At 47.1% G+C, this 16,508-nt stretch overlaps 1 protein-coding gene across 6 annotated transcripts in view; it reads left to right on the forward strand.

Moving 5' to 3' along the window:
- COL6A3 (collagen type VI alpha 3 chain) overlaps window positions 1-16,508 on the forward strand; it is a 60,984-nt gene that overhangs the window by 22,964 nt on the left and 21,512 nt on the right. For 4 of the 6 annotated variants that reach the window (XM_086750701.1, XM_086750698.1, XM_086750696.1 and 1 more), the window contains 15 exons: window positions 683-1,249; window positions 3,925-4,545; window positions 5,701-6,300; window positions 6,899-7,501; window positions 7,927-8,529; window positions 10,118-10,464; window positions 10,864-10,942; window positions 11,281-11,426; window positions 12,808-12,900; window positions 13,468-13,521; window positions 14,571-14,642; window positions 15,598-15,624; window positions 15,739-15,783; window positions 15,882-15,935; window positions 16,071-16,133. In XM_086750701.1, coding sequence (XP_086606827.1) covers window positions 683-1,249; window positions 3,925-4,545; window positions 5,701-6,300; window positions 6,899-7,501; window positions 7,927-8,529; window positions 10,118-10,464; window positions 10,864-10,942; window positions 11,281-11,426; window positions 12,808-12,900; window positions 13,468-13,521; window positions 14,571-14,642; window positions 15,598-15,624; window positions 15,739-15,783; window positions 15,882-15,935; window positions 16,071-16,133 — 3,974 coding nt within the window. The remainder of the gene's footprint in view (window positions 1-682; window positions 1,250-3,924; window positions 4,546-5,700; window positions 6,301-6,898; window positions 7,502-7,926; window positions 8,530-10,117; window positions 10,465-10,863; window positions 10,943-11,280; window positions 11,427-12,807; window positions 12,901-13,467; window positions 13,522-14,570; window positions 14,643-15,597; window positions 15,625-15,738; window positions 15,784-15,881; window positions 15,936-16,070; window positions 16,134-16,508) is intronic. The other 2 variants (XM_086750697.1, XM_086750700.1) reach the window with 2 other exon arrangements.

The raw sequence follows: 16,508 nt of genomic DNA on the forward strand, positions 1-16,508 counted from the left end.
CCAACCAGGATTGCTTAGTATGGAAAGGAGACCATTGAGGTGAATATGAAAGATGTTAAGACACAAAGGTATGAGGGACTTGGTTTTTCCTTGGATATTCAATGAGATTAAAAGAGCATCAAACAGAAACAGGTAAATGGGGTTTTCTCCTCCCAAAGTCGTAACTCACCTAGGGATTTAGATGTCTCTTGTGATGCAGCTGCGAGAAGTACTTTAAGACAACAGAGAAAATGCTTTGTGTGTGTATGTATGTATGGACTAATGTCTATTTGTTATCTACCAAGCCTTTAAATAGAAAAAAAAAAATAAACCCACAACCCTCCACTGCTGTTGTACTTAATGTATCAGCATATTGCTGGAGCATAAACTTCACTGGCCTAATCTGAAACAGCCAATTTATGATATGACTGATATGATGCCGTACAATATGTGATATGGTTGCCTGGTGCCTGAATTTATTGAGTCTTAGGATGGAGGTGTCCTTGCTTCCCTTTCCTCCTCAGATAAATAAGTCTAAGGTACTGTTTAGTCCTGTAGCCTTTGAATATTTTGGTAATTGAAAATCACTTGCTTTGCATATTGAAACCCAGCTAATTTGCAGAGAAGTTTCTAGGATGACGTTTAAGAAGAAAAATGCCTTCATATCTTTTTTCCCCTCTTTTCATTTGTGAATTTATTCTAGAAAGCAAGAAAGATATTTTATTCCTGATTGATGGCTCAGCCAACCTCTTGGGTAGCTTTCCTGCTGTCCGGGACTTTGTACACAAAGTCATTTCTGAGCTGAACGTGGGTCCTGATGCCACACGAGTAGCTGTCGCTCAGTTCAGTGACAACATCCAAGTTGAATTTGACTTTGCCGAGCTCCCATCTAAGCAAGACATGCTTCTCAAAGTGAAAAGGATGAAGATAAAAACCGGCAAGCAACTGAACATTGGAGCTGCGCTAGATGAGACTATAAGGAGACTGTTTGTGAAGGAAGCTGGAAGCAGGATAGAAGAAGGGATTCCTCAGTTTTTGGTCCTCCTAGTTGCTGGGAGATCGACTGATGATGTGGAGCAACCGTCAGACGCTCTGAAGCAAACTGGAGTTGTGACCTTTGCTATCAAAGCCAAAAACGCCGATGCTGTAGAGCTGGAAAGGATAGTTTACGCCCCGCAATTCATTCTGAACGTCGAATCTCTCCCTCAGATTTCAGAACTTCAGCCAAACATAGTCAACCTGCTGAAAACTATCCAGCTTCAACCAACAGGTACAAGGACCCCTCAGGGTTTCCAAGAGGCTGAAAGACACCACTTACATGCTTTCCTCAGTTGGATAACAGGGGCAATTGAGTCTGGTGATATCTGAAATGATTATGCAGAAACTGCTATTGTACTTGGATTTTCCTCTGGTCAGATGCTGATCTAGCAAAGCATTAAGGTCCAAAGTGAATTTTAAAGATGAATAAGGAAAAAGCCTTTTGTTTGGCTGCAAGCGCTGCAGTAGGTGCTGTTACCAGTGTGTAAAGCATGGTACAAACCTAAAATAAGGGAGCTGTTGGTACAGAGATCTTGGATAAATTGATATGCAATGATGGGCAAGGGATAGAAGAAGCAAATAAATGCTTGTATCGATTTCTCTTTCCATCCTCCCTTTTCTGGAGGAGTGCTAGGGAGTAAGAACTACAGCGCGCTAGATTCACTCTTGCTCCATTATTTTTTATGGGGTATGACAGCAGTTTTGTACTTACACACCAATAAATTAATGCTCTTGAATTCAGTCACCGTTACAAGCTCAGTAAATGGGTATGGATTAATTACAGAATAAACAAAAATTATCAAAAGAATCAGATGGCCACAGTTATAAATCAACACTGCGGTACTGGAAATTATACGAGTCCAGCTGTGTGATTTCCTGAAGCAGCCCTAATTTGAGAATTAACTTGTCTCCCAACAGCAGATGGGGACAAGGAAAAGTGTCGTAATATCCACGTCATCGCTCTTTAGAAGTCCTGGGCAGATGGACTTAGAATCATAGAAACATAAAAAAGAAACAGGACTGGAAGGGATCTCAGGGTGCCATTTGCTACATACCCTTGTCCGCAACAGGATCGTCTTGTCCAGAACCAGCTGGCATTGGTCTAGTCTCTGCTGAAAACCCTTCGGTGGAGATTTCCCCAGCCTCCATAATCAATCTGTTCAACTTCTTTTATCCTTATCTGTAGGTAGTTTCCCTCAATGACAAACGTCTGCCTTCCTAGTCACGGTTTAAGCCTTTTACGTCTCTTCCAACACAAGGATGCAGATGTTAGCTCATTCTTGTGTTTTGTGTGGCAGCCTTTCATTTATTTTAAGCTTTCCTCATGTCACCAGCTGTGTTCTCAGCTCATTCAGTCTTTCCTTGTAGGTCTTAAAGGTTTTCTACCTTTCCCCCCTTGTCTCTCCAATGTCACCCTGCTCCAAATGACCAGATCATAACGATGGTGTCCTCTGGTCATCTCTTACTCCACCCTTTCCATGCGGAGTCATTGCCCTTCCCATATTTGTGCAACTTCTGCCTCAACAGAGACCAGTGCAACTGGTGCTCTTGAATTGCATCCTCCCTTTCCACACCATTTCTGTCTTGTCAAGAACCTTTTGAATCCCGTTGACCACCAAGTGCTCTGAATAATTGTACTAATAGCTCAGAAATAGCTGCATCCACCTACTTTTCCTACTATTCTTGGCTAAAAGAGAGCCACCTCATAAGAGTTCCCATTTTTTTTTCTTCTGTATCTGCTACCTAGATACTTTTGTTAGGACTCTCTTCCCCTGCTCCTGAACTTAAGAGGAAGCATGTGAAACTGGGATACACCAGGCAAAGTCTGCTCCCTCTTCCCACCTGTATTGCTCAACAAACTATTATTACTATTCCAGTCCTCTGCATTAACCCACCAAGTTTCCAACATTCCTCTTAAATAATAAACTTGATCTGAAATCTGCATTAAGACTTCAGATGCCCTTGTTAACTCTTTATACGGTCTGCATTCATAAGCAGATATTTAAGATTTTCTTCAGAGGGACAGATCGCACTTCTGCTTGTCCCACTATAAACAAGCCAAGAGCTCTTTTGAGGATGCCATCCATCATTTGCTGTGTTTAGCAGCAGTGATGTTTTCTGCTTGGCTGAGCCAAAGCTTTCCAGTTCTGTTAGGCAACAGCAGAACACGTTGGCAGTTCTGTGATCTTTGACATTTTACGGTCGTCTTCGGTGGGGTTTTTTTGTTTGTTTGTTTGGTTTTTTTTTAAGGAATATTTAGCCACAATTAGCATTTTTTTTTTTGTGCTTGAAGTTAAAAAAAAAAAATCAGTGTCTAGCATTTTAGAAGATCCTTTTGGCATTTTCAGTTGGATGTCCTTTCCAGCAAATTCTTATTTTGTCTGAGCATGTGCAGGATTATTTTACTTCTAAGTTCAGTGATGCCTCGGAAAAGCTTTTCTCTCTCTCTCTCTCCTGACTCCCTGTGAGCACTCTCTGCAGTATGCCATTTCCTTCAGAAACTCAGTTTTCTTTAGAAGTAGATCTCTGATGTCCCAGACTCCTGTTGCATCTTGCAAAGCCATGTGCCAGCTTCCCAGTCCCCTTGGGAGCAGATGGCTTCTCCCAGCCTTAGGTAGGGGATGGCACCCGGAGTCCCTTGGCACCCTGTTTCCTATGGGTCTATGATTCTATGACTTGGTGGGTGAGGCATGGCACACGTTGCGCTGCGGTTTCCACCGACTTCCATCCATCTGCCTCTTCACCAGGGATTGTGTCTGATGGCAAAGGAACCAAACCACGTGCCATGACACCTCGCTTTCCCCTCCCCAAGCTTTTTGACTCCTTCGGCTCAACGTATGCAGAGAATAATAATCACTGCAAAAGAGAATCTCACTTATTCCCTCTTCCCTTACTTGTCTCAAACAGTAGTTAAGAGAGGTGAGAAGAAGGATGTGGTGTTTCTAATTGATGGCTCGGATGGTGTCAGAAGAGGTTTCCCTCTACTGAAGACCTTCGTCCAAAGAGTTGTTGAAAGCCTGGATATCGGTCGTGACAAGGTCCGTGTCGCTGTCGCGCAGTACAGCAATGTCATACAACCAGAGTTCTTACTTGACACCTACGAAGACAAAGCAGATCTCATCAGTGCCATCCAGGAGCTTAAAGTTATGGGAGGATCTCCTCTGAACACTGGAGCAGCCCTTGACTATCTCATCAAGAATGTCTTCACGGTGTCGAGCGGCAGCAGGATAGCGGAGGGCGTTCCGCAGTTCCTGATTCTGCTGACCGCTGACCGGTCCCAGGATGATGTGAGGAGGCCCTCAGTGGTCCTGAAGACAAGTGGCACGGTGCCCTTCGGCATCGGGATTGGAAATGCTGACCTCACGGAGCTGCAGACGATTTCCTTCCTCCCGGATTTTGCCATCTCTGTGCCTGACTTCACCCAGCTGGATACAGTGCAGCAAGTGGTCTCGAACAGAGTCATCCGGCTGACCAAGAAAGAGATAGAGTCACTTGCCCCTGATCTGATTTTTACATCACCCAGCCCAGGTGAGAAGATGTTTGTGTCTGCACCGAGAGCCAGTGGCAAAATATGATGTTTAGTAACATCATGGTTGCAACACAAACTGAGAAAAGCAAATATGGCCACGGCTAAGACTCCAAGTCCATCTTAGTCTCGCTGTCGATGTATTTTTTGGATGTACTTAGGGTTGGTAGAAGGTGTGTAATTCAGCTGAGCCACTTTTAAGCCCAGTCCCTCAAGGTGGTCCATGTTGTATCCACGTGGAAGACCCACAAAGTGAATGCTACGACCTTAATCTTATTTTAACTTGATGGATTTTAAGTCCATGCTATTCCTCCTGGAATGGAAATTGCATCATTTAGATGGTACAGGGACACCTTCACACCACTGTAAAACAAGGTCAGCTTTCTGCTAAATGTAAGTCTTGCTGATGTGTCCTACCTTTGCCATATTCATTCACTGGGGGAAGGGAAACTGGAAGCGAGCATCAGGAAAAGGATCAGATCTTCCATTTCTAACCTCGCTTCAAATGAAATACAGCCAGTGTATGCCTAGGATGAAGGGTACTCATCCCAGATCAGTCCCTTTGAAGTCCACCATCCTGCTCTGTCTGCTCCTTCCCTTTGGTGCCAGATTGCTTTCCTCCATCCCCATTTATCCCTGTGATACTCGGTGATAATTCAGGCTCTCACCTGAATTACCACTGCAGAAAACACTTTATAAGGAAGAAAAAAAGTCATCCTGGAAAGGCAGAAGCATAATAATAGGATAGAAGCTGTCCTAGAGGACAAAGCCAAGGTAAGAGCGGTGGTACCGAGTGTAAAACAACCCTAGGCTGCCTGGTAACCTGCCCTGAGTAAGGAGCATCACCAGACTACATTTCCTTGGCTGGAGATCCCACGAGGAATTATTGTTCCAAGTTTCTCCTGCTCCCTCTTGCTTCCTTTGCTCTGGAAGTTGCTGTTGTTGCACTGCCTGGGGATGTGCCTAGCACACTGGTCCTGTCTCTGGGTTGAACCCAGAGCTGCCTGCTGGGGCTCCCAGGGGATGTCACAGGGAACAAAACAATGAGCATCCTCCCCATGGCCAAAGGCATGGGCCAGTGATGTTGATGATATGCTTAGTTGCTCTCCATAAGCAATGCCTGATGCATCTTCTGACAGCTGCCTTCTTTCCTGCAGCAGGTGTGAAGAGGGACGTCGTGTTCATGGTTGACGGCTCCCGCTATGCCGCCCAGGAATTCTACCTCATCCGCGATCTCATTGAGAGGATAGTGAACAATCTGGATGTGGGCTTTGACACCACCCGGATTTCAGTGGTCCAGTTCAGTGAACATCCCCACGTGGAGTTCCTTCTTAATGCTCACTCCACCAAGGACGAGGTGCAGAGCGCCGTGAGACGGCTGCGGCCACAGGGTGGCCAGCAGGTGAACATTGGGGAGGCTCTTGAGTTTGTGGCAAAGACCATCTTCACCCGGCCCTCTGGGAGCCGCATAGAGGAGGGCGTCCCTCAGTTTTTGGTCATACTCTCCTCCCGCAAGTCTGACGATGACTTAGAGAACCCATCACTCCAAGTCAAACAAGTGGGGGTGGCACCTATGGTGGTGGCGAAGAACGTGGATCCTGAGGATATAGTACAGATTTCCCTTAGTCCTGACTATGTATTCCAAGTCTCCAGCTTCCAGGAACTGCCCAGCCTCGAGCAGAAGCTATTAACTCCTATTGAAACCCTGACTGGGGACCAAATCAGACGGCTGCTGGGAGATGTGCAACCCCCCACAGGTAAGGCTCTCTCAACGCCGGCTGCCTCTGGGTTGCTATTCAGGTAAATGTTGCCCAAATGGGTAAATAACATTCCATCCTTTCTTTAGAAAGCAAAGCTTTCCTGGTGTAGCACATACACAGTTTTAGAAAGAAACTTTTAGATATGTGGAAATTCTATTCAAGTACCTAAATACATGATAACTTAGGATTTTCAAATTAAGTAGCTAAATATTTTACTTATTTTGATTTTCAAGTCAAATACCACAGCGTGTACAATTGCCTATTGCCATTTAGCAGCTCTCTGGGAAAGAGACATAAATCTAGGGCAAAATGAAGCTGGAAACATTGACAAATCCAGAGAAAAGTGTTATTGAATGAAACCGATAAGGCTTTGAGTAATGCATGCCTCAAATATTAGGCAGACTGTTAACACATGCATGCACACTTGCACACGAGCCCTTTTGGAGAGGCTCCCTGTAGCACCATGCCTAAAGTTGGCTGGAATATGCTGCACAATTTTACATCACATGAGAGCAGATAGCACAGAAATCCTCCAGCAAAGCTTAAGCAAAGACTTGGCATACAAGGGATTTCCTCTCTCCTTGCTTCCCTGCAGATAGTTCCGGTGACAAAAAGGACGTAGTCTTCCTCATTGACAGCTCCGACAACGTTAGGCCTGATGGGCTTGCTCACATTCGGGATTTCATCGGCAGAATTGTTCAGCAGCTGGAAGTCGGGCCAAACAAAGTGCGAATCGGCGTGGTGCAGTTCAGCAACAATGTCTTCCCCGAGTTCTACCTGAAGACCCACAGGTCGAAAAATGCAGTCCTGCAAGCCATCCGCCGCTTGAGGCTTAGAGGAGGGTCCCCCGTGAATGCTGGCAAAGCCCTAGACTACGCCGTGAAGAACTACTTCATCAAGTCTGCGGGGAGCAGGATAGAAGATGGAGTGCCCCAGCACCTAGTCATCATCCTCGGAGACCGGTCCCAAGATGACGTGAACCGGCCTGCTACGGTGATCACTTCAACAAGCATCAAACCTCTGGGTGTCGGAGCCAGGAATGTGGACAGGGACCAGCTGCAGATCATTACCAATGATCCTGAGCGCGTGCTTGTGGTGCAAGACTTCACAGGACTCCCAACTTTAGAAAAGAGGTTGCAGAATATTCTTGAAGAGCTTCCAATCCCTACAATAGAAACCCCCGGATTTTTAGGACCTGGTAAGACTGCTGTTCTTCCTGTAGACTTTTCTGGACAGAGCACAGATAGAATTTTCATAATGCAAAAATGATTCTTTCCTATGCTTAACATAACACCTTTTGATTCCCAATCGTTTAGTCACATTGCTTTAAAGAAGACTTAGAAGAAGATTTTGTTGAGCATAGGAAAGAATAAATTAAATTTCAGATGAGATGAGGGTGTCTATCACAAAAACAAGTGATGTTGTATGAAGTATAATAAATGTGTTGTATCAAACCTTTCTTCTTGTACGAACGTAAAATCATGGCAAAGACCAATGAAACTGAAAAGATAGAAAGAAGAGAGAAATACAATACTACTTCACAAAATGCTAATCATCTTAAATATTATAGATGTCACAAACAACTATTAATAACTGTGTTTCCTCTGTAATTTTTTTTTTCAGGAGGTAAAAAGCAGGCTGACATTGTGTTTTTGCTCGATGGCTCCATCAACCTGGGGAGAGAGAACTTCCAAGAAGTTCTCCAGTTTGTCTACTCCGTGGTGGATGCAATCTATAGGGATGGCGACTCTATTCAGGTAGGACTGGCCCAGTACAACTCTGATGTCACCGATGAGTTCTTCCTCAAGGACTATTCCACCAAACCTGAGATTTTAGACGCCATCAACAAAGTCATCTACAAAGGCGGCCGAGTGGCAAACACCGGTGCAGCTATCAGGCACATCCAAGCAAAACATTTTGTGAAGGAGGCTGGCAGTCGAATTGACCAGAGGGTACCCCAGATTGCCTTCATCGTCACGGGTGGGAAGTCCTCGGATGACGGGCCGGGTGCCTCATTGGAAATCGCACAGAAAGGCGTCAAGGTATTCGCAGTTGGCGTGAGAAACATTGACCTGAAGGATGTCAGCAGTCTGGCCAGTGAAAGCGCCACGAGTTTCAGAGCAGCCACAGCCCAGGAGCTGTCTGAGCTGAACGAGCAGGTCCTGGTTACGCTGGAAGCTGCTATGGAGGAGAAATTGTGCCCAGTAACTACAGACGTTACAAGAGGTAAGTGCAATCCTTTCATAATGTGCTCAGGTCATTCCTGAGGGTGGCTTTTAACATACAACGTGACTTGATGGACTTGTCCAACCTGCTCCTGTGCTTTGCCTATAGCCTGAGGTGCAGCATGGGCTCAGATCTCCTCCACAGGCATGGTGGTAGACTGCAAGCCTTTGGTAGGGGAGCTACCTGTTGGTGTGCTTCAGCATGTGAACAACGGGTGTACCGTCACCGCAGAGGTGCCATTGTGGTGGAAGCATTTCAGATATGATAGGCAGGCACTAAATCACTGACCTCCCACTACCACATCAGAGGGGCTCCTTTAATTAATGACCTTTGGACTAAGTCTTGCTGCCTTCCTCTCCAGATGTGCAGGCACGTAGTGCCACTAGCATGTTGGCAGACCAACTCGTTTAGCGCCAAAATGAAAAGTGATGGTCCTTGTTTTGCCTGCTGCATTTACAACAAGCTAATTGGAGTCCTTGGATGTTCAATCCTTGGCATACTTGATGTGATGGAAATCAGAATTTCTCTTGCCATATCATCCAGGGTGCCCACTTGATATCGCGACAGGTGTATGAGAAAAAGCTAGGGCACGAGTGGTTGTATTTCGAGGTAAAATTTCCTTAAGAAGGAATCCCATGATTTGGCTACTTCAGAAGCCAAGCACGAGGAGTTGGGGTGAGTAAGCGAGCTGGTATTGCTGTCAGACCAGACTCCCTGCAGCTGATTTAACTTACTACAGCATGGCCAGTCCTACTCCCAGCACAACTGACTGCAGCTGACCTCTCTGGCTGTTGAGCAGAGGCATCTCCCAAGCCTCTGGAGAAGCTGAAGGAGGGTCACAGCAGCTCCAGCTGTGCCGAAAAACTGAGCGCAGGGGAAAAGCTCATGGTAACCGTGAACGCAGCATCAGTGCGATGAATACCAAAGGCACTTCAAACATCTCCCTACGTGAGTGCAGGCAATGTTACATCCAGTTGCAAGCATCCGGCAGCCGGATTTCCCCATGCTCCAGTTTGATGGGCAGCTCAAGGTGGCTCCAAGTCCACGCCAAATATTCCTGCAGAAAGGCAGAGCACGCATTGCCTCGTTAGCTTGGGCTGAGCAACTTCAAGGGTTCTTCTTGCACTAATTCCCAGCTATCCCATGCAAATCCTAGCTAGACCTTTCAGGGACTTGAGATCAGTCACCTGATTGTTGCCTTCTCCCTCTGCATCCCCATGACTGGACAAGGATCACTTCAAGAGCAGGCAGAAGGTACTTGCACAGTGTTGCAATGGGGTTTCATGCAGTGGAGAGAAAGCAGCAGTCTCGGCTACCTGATGAAAACGCAAATTTCTATTTGACTTGATTTAGTTGGTTTATCCCGATGCCAAGCAACAATTGCATAGGGGAAAAAAAAAAAATCCAGATTTTACCACGTTGCTGTGATGAAAGAAAGTAGAAGGCACTTGTGTAGCAAGTGGCAGTTTTCGATGCAGAGTGTCTTCTCTAAGGACTAACAGAATAATTAGGAAAGTCATTACTTAAAAAACAATGATTGTATTGTTCAACAGTGATGGCCTCCTCTCTTTCTGCATTTCCCTTTTAGATTGTGACTTAGATGTGATACTTGGCTTCGATGTCACGGATGTCGGGCCTGGCCAAAACATATTCAACTCCCAGAGAGGTCTGGAGTCCAGAGTCGAGTCCGTGCTGAACAGAATAACGCAGATGCAGAAGATCAGCTGCACTGGCAACCAGGCGCCCAACGTCAGGGTAGCCATCATGGCCCAGGCTCGGGGAGGACCCGTGGAAGGACTGGATTTCTCCGAGTACCAGCCTCAGCTCTTTGAGAGGTTTCAAGGCATGCGCACCCGTGGGCCCTATTTTCTCACGGCAGATACGCTGAGGTCCTACCTGGCCAAATTCAGATCCGCGCCCTCCGGCAGCACCAAGGTAGGTCAAAACCCAGGCCACTGGGATGGTGTTGGTCAGGAAAGCTGACTTCTGACGTATGTTAGCTGGCAAAGCAACTGCAAATTCGTAATAAATTAAATAAAAGTAGTCATTAAATAAACAAATTGATTGCAGCCAATACCCATGAGCACTACTTGGCCGCAAACTGTTGCTTTCCAGATTTTCCCTGTTCGTGCTTTAGGAACAAAAACCTGCATGGTACGACGTACGAAATCTGGCGCAGAAATGCAAATCTTCACGGCCTGGAAAGGGTGTGACAATTCCCTCATCTCCTCTCGGATGAAACGTCCCTTGGAAGAAGGCCCTTCAGGTTGCACATAGATTGTGTTTCACACCTGAAAAATTCTGGGTCCTGACATAAATTTCTTTCTCTCCCAGGTCATAATTCATTTTACTGATGGTGCAGACGACTCGATGGATCAGCTGGCGGCAGCTTCGTCTACTTTGCACACAGAAGGTAACTTTTTTGCTGTTCAAGGCAGTGATTAGATGTTAATAAGTGGCCCGTTTTACCACCATTTTGCATGAATCCACCAAATTTTGATAGTAATTGGTAAGCATTTAATGATTTCTACATGCACTTGCCGTTCTTCATTGCCTTCCTGTGATACTTAGCTACTTAAGCCTGAGGATAACTTGCACTGAATGTGCTTGAAGATGCTTGTTCTTGATTGAATAAGCTCCGTTTCCAATCAAAGAGGTGGATAACAACCCATCCTTGCAGGGGAGGGTGTGCAGGCTCCGCAGAGCACCTCGCCCCATCACGCAACCCCTTCTGCTTCCCTCCCCACTCAGGTGTCAATGCTCTCATCTTTGTTGGTCTGGACCGTGTGAGCGATTTTGACAAAGTGATGCAGCTGGAGTTTGGCCGTGGGTTCACCTACAACAGACCACTCAGAGTTAATCTGCTGGACTTGGATTTCGAGCTGGCGGAGCAGCTCGTAAGTAACTTGGCGCCGGCAGCGCTGCCTTGTAACGCTGGAGGAAAGCCGACGGCTGGATCTCCTGTGGGGCTGAACTGTGGCTGAATTACACCCTCTTGGCTCTGGTCCTCTCCCCTCCCTACCTCACGTCAGCTCTTTCTACAGATGCCATGGCAAATAAAGTTAAGAGCAGATCATGGCGCTGCCCGGTCTCGTACCGCTCCTGGAGAAGCCCTGCTCCAGCCGAGGCATGGGATTCGGTCAAATGGGACCGTATAAGATGCCATCAGAAGCTACCAAGCCAAAAAACCCATCCTCCACCTGTATTTATACCATTGGTTTTTTTTTTAACCTTACGGGTAATGCATTCTCAGTGCTAAATCTTGCAGAAGCGCTGCTTTCTAGGTTTCTTGCCCCAAGTTGACACACTGCCTGTATTCCAGACATGCTTTTAACAGATGAAGGAGTTTTCTTTTCTTGTCCGTAGATTTGCTTCCCTCCCATATATGTAGTCCCTCTTGAGTTCATTGAGTTAACTTGCTATCAACCCCGGTATGCCCAGTTGCTCCCAACTTTACATCTGCTACCAGCATCGTTAAGCTCCTCTTCCAGCAGTTTTAATAAGATTGGGTTTAACCACTGATCCCTGTGGTAACCTTGCTGGGCCCTTCTCCGCAAATCAAAGCGCAGCCACCGGGGAGTGAACCTTGGGTTTTGGGATGAGAGCTAGTCTTCAGCCCATCCCCACGTAATCCAGTTGCCTAGGAAAATCCTTTCAAAATGTAAATGTGCAAAGCTGGCAGGAAATGTTTGCAGCCAGCAATGTACTTGGCTAAGAAAGTGATTTTTTTTTTTCTTTCTAGTGGATGATGCAAAAGCAAGCTGTGATTTCTCTGAATCCATTTTTTTTTTCTCCCCTTCTCTTTCCTCTTCTGCCGTGTGCTTGCAAATTGTTCTTCGCCTGCGGGTTGCTGGTGAACTGCTCACTGCAATGACTTTCTTGTGGCCTGTTCCACAAACTGGATGTGTTTCTTTGGAGATGAGATTGCTCCCTTCAGTGACAGGCACTGCTCCAGTGATTGATCTCCTACTAATTGCCCTCTTCAACTTCTGCCCCACTCAGTTTACATTTAAACCCTAACCTCTAATGCCAGTACACAAAAGACAACGTTGACTGCTGTGCCCTAGCCATGCAAGCTAGCCAGTCTGCCAACGCATCTCCTGCTCCTCTCCTACTGTTCCAGCTGTTCCAAGGCAGAGAGACCCCAAAACACTGTTGGACCAATGTTATGCTTGGCACGGGAGCAGTTGCACAGACCCAAGGGTTTGCAGGACTTACGGTGTTGGGGCTCTGCCACGTTTCTAACACCTTCCCGTTGTGTCATGTGTTTTGCTGCAGGACAACATTGCAGAGAGGACGTGCTGCAAGGTTCCATGCAAGTGCTCAGGGCAGAGAGGGGACAGAGGCATGCCAGGCCCCATAGGACCAAAGGTAGGTCACTTCATCTGGGTATGGAGGGTCCCTGTGCAAGACCAGTGTCTGCCATGGTGGTGACGGGTGGGTGACATGCAGGCTGCGCACATTGTATTGGGTGATGCTAATGTTGCCCAGAGAGGTGGTAGGTACCTCATCCTTGGAAACATTCAAGGTCAGGTTGGACGGGGCCCTGAGCAACCTGATCCGGTTGGAGATGTCCCTGCTTCTTACAGGGGGTTGGACTGGGTGGGCTTTACAGGTCCCTTCTCACCCAAACCATTCTATGATCTCCACTTACCCCCCATTTTAAAACTTGCCCTGGGCCATGCACAGTGGTTGAGAGCTGCTCTTCTTCCCTTTCCTCACAGCCTCTGTGTTGCAAAACAACCGAGAGGGCAAGGGACAGTGGCTGGAAGGAAAGAGGGAAGTGTCTTGTGAAATAGTTTGGGGACATCAAATGGAGATGGTTTCTGTCATTAACTTGTTTACACAGATGACCAAGCAGCTGCTTTGTGCAAATCTAGGGAAATCTTGAATATCCATTTAGAGGGAGATCACAGAATCCTCTCTGTTTTTTTCTAGGGTGCCACAGGTGACCTTGGCTATGGAGGCTATCCTGGTGATGAAGGAGGACCGGTAAGTGATTGCATGGTACTGCTCAAACTAGGGACCTCACCATAGTGAAGCATTTGGAGGTGTTATCACTGAATATTTTCTACTGGGGATGTGGGAATGGGTTAGATGAGAGAACAAGGAAAATTTTGTGTCTCCCCTACATGATGGCCTGAGTTCCTAATCCAGTTCCCTGCTGCTCCTGGGAGAAGGTCGGCGAGGAGCTCCTTGAGACCTGGAGAAGGCATGACAGGGAGGAATAACTCCCATTATTTGATGTGACCCAGCCCTGTGCTATTCCTCCAAGGCAGGTGGGGATGTGTGCAGCTGGTCCCAAACACCTGTGAGCAGGGCAGGGTGATTGTGAACACAATAAAATCCCCAGCTTTATTAAAGCTGCAGCCTATGCCAATGTTATCCATATCAAATGCAGCTGAAAGGTTTGCGTTGGTCCAAGAAAGGAACCAAGAAGGGGTGTTTCTATCCACCACAGTGGCAGACAACATGAGTCCCGTGATTTCTTACTAGCGCCGTTTCATCCAAACTCTTACTTCATGAATCCCACATCACCCCTGGAATAAACAACTCTCCATGCATCACGCCCAGGAGGTGAAGCGGAGGCCAAGGGGCTGGTGGTGCTCATCACTTTTCCGATATCGCAGGCAGGGGCCAAGAGCTGCTGTCAGACATCGTGTGCGATGCAATGTTTTCCCGGGGCTTTAAGGTCAAGATGGGATTAGATACACATGTAGAGCTCTAAGGCATTTGTCTTGTCATTTTATTTTTTGAAGGAAACATTTTACAAAGCTCTTTCATAGCTGAGAGTTTGGGAAGGATGTTTCTCTCTGTGATGAAGACTTGCATTTTGTCTCTACATGAGGAAGGTTGTGGGCAGGAGATGGTGGGGTGGGCAGGAGATGGTGGGGTGGGCAGGTCTTGACCTTTCAAAACGTGATGCTTTGCTTCCTCCTGTGCTTCCAAGCCAACTCCCATGCTTGCCAACACTCAGCTAGCCAAAGAAATTCTCACAGCAGGCAAACGCTGACTATTGCGTTTTCCTCTCCATGCAACAGGGTGAACGTGGACCGCCGGGTGTGAATGGGACGCAGGGTTTCCAGGGATGCCCCGGGCACAGAGGAACCAAGGTACGTGCAGAAAGAGCCTGCATGGAGCAGACCCAGAGCCTGACTGATGGGAGTCCACTGAGGGCAATTCCTGCTGCGTTAGGATATCACGGAACAGCCGCCAAGTCTGCTTGGTGGTGTCCCCCTGGCCAAGCACCAAGGCCTTCAGCAGGTGTCATGGCTTTAGCGTTGGTCTGAAGAGCAAAAGGGCAGCCCAGTTATCCAGGCTCAATCTGCAGAGAAGACCGATTGATTTTCTGCAGTCTGGCTTTAGGGGAAAGATGTGAGAAGAGATGGATTTTTTTTTTTTTTTTTTCTCTTAACACCAAGAAGTGGCGTGTCCGTGTCTTGGCCCAGGGCTGGGACAGCGTTTGGGTGGAAACCTGCCTTTGGGGAAGGGGGAAAACAAGTGAACCATGGCTGCTGCTTTGAAGAGGAACCTTGAGCAAATGCTTCAGGACAGCAGCTGCAACACCAGCAGGAAAAGGTGGTGAAATATATAATATTTATGGGAAATATCCAATGACATTAAAGGGATGTTTCCTACCATTTGCTCTGACCACAGGATCCTCTGGCAGGGAGCAGAGGAGCGCAGCTGAAATACAGAATCTGTTTAAAAAGCTGTCCAGCCTTGGACAAAACTACCAAGACTCCTGGGATCTGGATTCATATAAAAACGGGTGCAGGGAGAAAAGAAAGTCAGTGGGGAAAGAGTTGTGGCTAAGGAGTAAGCTATTTTATTGGATCGGCTGGCTAAAACCCACGATGCACATATTTCATCCTGGCATGAGTGTTGAGGAGGCAGCTGAAGAAGTTTGGCATAAGAGAAGTAAGGGGCAGTTGGTGCAGCAAGCCCTGACTGTCCTGCCCTGGTCCTGGCTCTGGGTCTGCCACCAAGCACGGATCCCTTCCCTACCACTTCCCACAGCGACGAACCAGGCCAAAGCGGACTAACTCCCTTTTCTGATCTCTTTAGGGTTCTCGGGGATTCCCAGGAGAGAAGGTATGGAGCTATTTCCTCATGCCACAGTGGTGAGCGTAAGCTCATGGGCACATCGGTATCCCCTTCATTCCCCCTTCCCTCGGTGAGCGTTTGCCCCTCGCCTCTCTTCTGCAGGGTGAGCTGGGAGAAATGGGTCTGGATGGCATTGATGGAGAAGAGGTCAGTCATTTTAATTGCTTTTCTCTTTCTGTCAAGATGCTTCAGTGGCAAGCCCCCCAAAGTGGCAAATATTCTTCTAAAATATTTTTCTTTTGCAGGGAGACAAGGGTTTGCCAGGCTCCTCTGGAGAGAAGGGATACGCTGGCAGAAGGGTAGGCTTTTATCACATTTACGAGGGGGACAAATGATGGTGAGAGGGTGGATTTGAGCCAGAGGAGGGTGGAAAGCCATCAGAGGTTCTTTCAGCTGGCAAGGGCTGCTCTCGCTAACACTCTCTTTTCCCGCAGGGTGATAAGGGAGTTAAAGGCGAACGAGGAGAACGAGGTGACCGCGGGCTCCGTGGAGACCCGGTAAATACTGCTAAGGCATCTCCTTGATTTTTCCACCCGCTTTCCACCAGTCCTGGGGGTTACCAACCAGCGTGCTTATTAAATGCCCCTTGGCAGGAGCAGGTCCAGCGACACCGCAAGGACTTGGAGATGACGTGTGGGTAACACATGCTTCTCAACGCCAACCTGCCAATCACTGTTCCACTATGTTAAAATTCCCCTTCCTCTTCTTCAATATTAGCATTTTTCAGCTGAAAAGCTGTGTCTTTTTGAAGACACCAATAATACTTCATCTAATTCTGTTAAAAAAAAAAGAAAAAAAAATGTTGGTTCTGAGCAGTTTATGGTGTCTGACTTCCATGTCCCACTCACACAGATGTTTCTCATTGCTCTATC

Source organism: Chlamydotis macqueenii, chromosome 6 (genome assembly GCF_036417535.1).
Source record: "Chlamydotis macqueenii isolate bChlMac1 chromosome 6, bChlMac1.mat, whole genome shotgun sequence".
Classification (NCBI taxonomy): domain Eukaryota; kingdom Metazoa; phylum Chordata; class Aves; order Otidiformes; family Otididae; genus Chlamydotis; species Chlamydotis macqueenii.